This window comes from Empidonax traillii, unplaced genomic scaffold (genome assembly GCF_003031625.1).
Source record: "Empidonax traillii isolate 1590-97213 ecotype Southwest subspecies unplaced genomic scaffold, ASM303162v1 scaffold7402:size5005, whole genome shotgun sequence".
Classification (NCBI taxonomy): Eukaryota; Metazoa; Chordata; class Aves; order Passeriformes; family Tyrannidae; genus Empidonax; species Empidonax traillii.
The window spans coordinates 731-5,005 of record NW_020962595.1 but is presented as its reverse complement, the minus strand read 5'-3'; the positions used below and the strand labels follow the sequence as shown (position 1 = coordinate 5,005).

Sequence of the window (4,275 nt, the reverse complement as noted above, 5' to 3'; positions counted from 1 at the left end):
CCAGGACATTTGAACCAGCTGAAAACCTCGAGACAGCTGCGACAGCCGGGACGTGAAGCTGGTTCTATAGGAACCCGAGGTTTAGCTCGAGGCTTAAATTTAGTAACACTTGTTTTCCTTTGGCTCCCTCAAGCCCTGCTGTCTCCAAGGGGGAAACAGGACGGTTCTGTCCCGACACTGATTTTCAGGAGCTGTGGGGTTGGAGCACTGCAGGAATCCAGGGGAAAGCACACCCCAGCCTCATCCAGCCCCAGAGGGTTCCTGGGCTTGCATACATTTAAAAGGCTATTTTTGTGAGAGCTGCCTGTTAACTGTTCCATTCAGGACTTAATGCTGGAAGACAGCTGGAAGTGATCAGGCCTGGAAAACCCAGCACTTGTTTACAGGGAGTTTAACTAGAACAGAGGGTGGATTGTGCAGCTCGACAGACCACGCGAGGAGGGGCTTGAAAATCATACCCAAGAGTGAGGTTGGTTTTTTTCCCCCCCTCAGTTGCTGGGCAATTACGATGCAACTGCTTAGAACAGAGCATGAGGAGTGCACCCAGCATCAAAAATACACAGAGAAAGTGGCATTTGGAACAGCCCGAGGTGCAGCCAGGCTGTGACAACGCAGAAAGTGAAAGCCAAGGCGCAGATCTATCGATCCGTGCAAGACAAGCCCAAGGGAACAAACAAAGCAAGGTCAGTGATGGTGCCTGAGAACAGATCAGGGCACGGTCCAGAGAGTGGGAAAACCCAAAGGTTTTCCTCACAGCGTTTTTTGTATATAAATACGAGGAAGGTGCTGCCAGAAAATATTCAAGCCCAGGGACTGTAACGCTCAGCCCTGGGGTAAGAGCAGAGAAGTGATCGGACCTAAAACACCTCGGAATCCAATGCAATCGTAAACAAAAGGCAGGATTGTTCTTCCAAAATCACGAGTTCGCGGGGGGTGGCGGGGGGGGGTGTTTCGCTTCATAATTCATAACAGGTGTGGGAGCTGCGACAACGCGACCCCTCGAGCGGCTGTGACAGGGGCGGCCCAGAGGGCAGAGCGGGCAAGGGGGGGGGAATGGGAATGGGAATGGGAACGGGACCCGATCGTGCCGGAGAACTCGGGGCCTGCCCGTACCCCCCACCCCGGGCCGAGGGCCGCACTCACCGGGCTCGTACTTGAGGTAGAGGATGGAGACGATGAAATAGGCGGTGTCGAAGAGCGGGAAGACGGGCAGGGCGGCGAAGGCGGCCGCCAAATCCCCGAGGGGCAGCGCCTCCGACAGATCCATCGCGGCCGGGCCGGCTCACACGGCTCCCTCCCGACCGCCGTTCGCTGCCCGGGGCTGCAGCAGCGGGAGCCGAGCTCGGTTCGTTCCTGGGGCCGCTGGAGGGGGAGCTCAGCTCGGTTGGCTCCCGGCCGTGTCCGGGCGCGGAGCCGCCCCGGGCAGCGCAGGCGCCGCCGGTGCCGAGCAGTGCCCGCCCCTTCCCTTTCCCCTTCCCTTTCCCCTCCCGCTGCCCCGGAATTCCGCCCGCGGAGCCGCTGGAGCCATGATCGGGGACCTGCTGCTCTGCGGGTACCGGGGACGGGGAGCAGGGGCGGCTCGGCCGGGTCTGCCCGGCCCGGACGTGCCTGACCGTGACCCGGCCCCTTCCTCGTCCTCTCTTTCCCTTCCCCGTCCCCCCTCTCCATCCGCCGCCCCGTTTCCTCATTCCCTCTCCCCTTCCCCATCCCTCTTCCCCGTCGCACCTTCCCATCTCCCCATCCCTATCCCCATCTCCCCGTCCCCCTCTCCCACTTCCCATCCACCCTCCCGCCCCGCCTTGGCATCTCCCTATCCGCGTCCCCGTTCCCATTCCTGTCCCCATCCCTGTCCCTCTCTCCCGCAGGACGCTGCTGGTGAACGCCGGTGCGGTGCTCAACTTCAGGCTGTGAGCGAACACAGGGAGGGAGGGAGGGAGGGAGGGCAGGGAGGAGTTTTTTTGGGAGGGGGTTCACCTGCCTCACACGAACCCCCTTGTGCCGCAGGAGGAGGAAGGACACGGAGGGATTCGGAGAGGAACCGAGGGAGCCCACGACTGGTAACGGAGGGGAGACAGAGCCTGAACACACACGGGAATGGGCTTTTCCAAAGGAAATCCTCGGCCAAACCACAATTCCCCGCTGGTTTTGTTGGGTGGGAATTTTCTCTCGGTCAGGTGTTTTTCACATCAGAGGCTTCTTCTCTTGATTCCTAGGTGACAACATCAGAGAGTTCTTGCTGAGTCTCAGGTATTTTCGAATCTTCATTGCCTTGTGGAATATCTTCATGATGTTCTGCATGATTGTGTAAGTAACACGTCGTTTGGTTATAGAAAGTCGTATATTGGGATTTTTCTTGCACATGCATTTCTTTTCACATCTCTTTCTCCCCCGCTCGATTTTTCTATAATTCTTATTGATTTCACTGGTTCATTTCAATGTTCAAATATGGGTTGGCCTCAGTTTTTTTGCAGTGTGGGCACCTGGAGTGCATCAAAGCCTTCTGTGCCAGCGTGTGAGTCATTCAGCCACACGTTATGTTGCTTATTGGGGGTTGTCAGATAAAACATCCTTTGGGTCTAAATTTTGGGATAGTGTTCATTTTTTGGAGGGGGAGAAACCCACCAATTATTCAAACAGACTCAGCCTTGCACTGCTGTGACTGTGCACTGTTGTATCCCACTTCTCATCTCCTTTTTTCCCCGTTGCATCCCCCAGGTTATTTGGATCTTGAAAGCCACACCCAAACACGTCTGATACCTTGGAAGAGACTTTTGGCTGGGAACAAACTCTTCTTAAAAAGATTCCAACGCTTTCAAACTGCAGCCCTGGGCTCGTGGCTTGTCCCCTCCAGCCCATCATGTGCTGGTCACTCCCTGCCAGGGCTTTGAGCCTCAACATTCACAGTCAAATTAACTCAAACTTCACTGACACGGAGAGAACTTGTGTTTTTCTAAGCTCAGAGTGAGGTGCAGGGGAGAACTGGAGTGTGATTGCAGTTCCCAGTCTTAATCTGCATTACCAGACCCATCCTGGGCTGTGTCAGCTCATGTCACCCCTGTCCAGGTTCTGTGCAAGTCACACTCCTTGGTTCTCAGTTTTATATAAAGCTGAGCAAAGTGTTCTTGTAACCTCTCACTCTTCCATTAGCTTTGTTGGTGAAAAGGAATATTAAAAAAAAAAAAAAAAGAGATTCTCACCTTTTTCCAAAAAAACCCTCAACTTTTTAAATTAATATTTCACAGGTACTTTTTCAGTTTCTAAGCAATACATAAGGGATTTTGAGGGGGAAGAATGGCAAAAATAATTCTTTAAGCCAAGGTTAAGGGATAGTTTTGGAATAATCTTGGATTTGGTTGAATAAAGCTGTTCTATTTAAGAGTAAAATATATATATTTGATGCCGTGTTCATTCTGTTACTGAGGAAACAGTTCTGTATTGCTGTGTTTTGAGACATTGTAACTAGTCTTGTAATCGTGTCTGGATTCTTATTTTTATTTATATTATTTTTTTGTATTTATTTCTATTTATAGTAAGTTGGCCTCTCTGAGCAGCAGCTTTTCCCAAGCACTACCACGAACACAGTGCTGAGTATCTTTTAAATCAAACTAAACTATTAGTGGGGCTTCCTCAGCTTCAGTTTCTTTAGCTGCTGAGGAGAAAGAGGCCTCGTTTAAATGATTCTGAGGCTCAGGTTTCAGGGAATATTTTGAATTTTGTCTGGATGCAGTCAGTTAGCAAGTGTTGGGCACCTGCAGTGTTTTACTGGAGTCACCCTCTTGTATAAACTGAAGTTTTCAGGTTAATGAAACGTGACAGGGAAAGGGTGTTTGAGGGAAGATGTCTGGCTGTAATGAAAGTAGAAAAATGTGTGGACAGAACCCCTCAAGTGTGGTTTGAGCTGTCCAGAAATACTAACAGTCCTTGGCTAAATTTAAACACATTCCTTGTCTGAAATGTCTGTATATTTTAACCTTTTTCTGATTCTTTTGAATGAGGAAAAAACCCGTAGTGTCCAAACACAATGCAGTGCTTTACTTAGTTTTTGGAGAACATTTTCTCCCTGTTCTTCATTAAGCCAAGGTTAAGGGATAGGTGGAGTGTAAAGGGAAAGGTGGAAGTGACTTTCCCTGTGTGTGTGTGTGTGACCCACTGGAGGCCCCTGGGCTCAGCACTGAGCTTTGGCCTTGGAGAGGGTTTATTCTTACTTGGAAAAACGGTGCCTCTGTGCAGAACTGACAGTGTTTTCCTGGCAACACTGGACACAGGGAACAGGGG

General features: G+C 51.2%; 1 protein-coding gene across 1 annotated transcript; it reads left to right on the top strand.

The window, feature by feature from the left end:
• Positions 1–1,488: 1,488 nt before the first annotated feature.
• LOC114073621 (small integral membrane protein 7) lies at positions 1,489–3,224 on the top strand. The gene is made up of 5 exons (XM_027911348.1): positions 1,489–1,552; positions 1,866–1,907; positions 2,005–2,057; positions 2,214–2,304; positions 2,716–3,224. Exons 1-5 carry the CDS (start codon positions 1,527–1,529, stop codon positions 2,729–2,731), a joined length of 228 nt encoding a protein of 75 aa, XP_027767149.1. The 5' UTR covers positions 1,489–1,526; the 3' UTR covers positions 2,732–3,224.
• Positions 3,225–4,275: the final 1,051 nt, after the last annotated feature.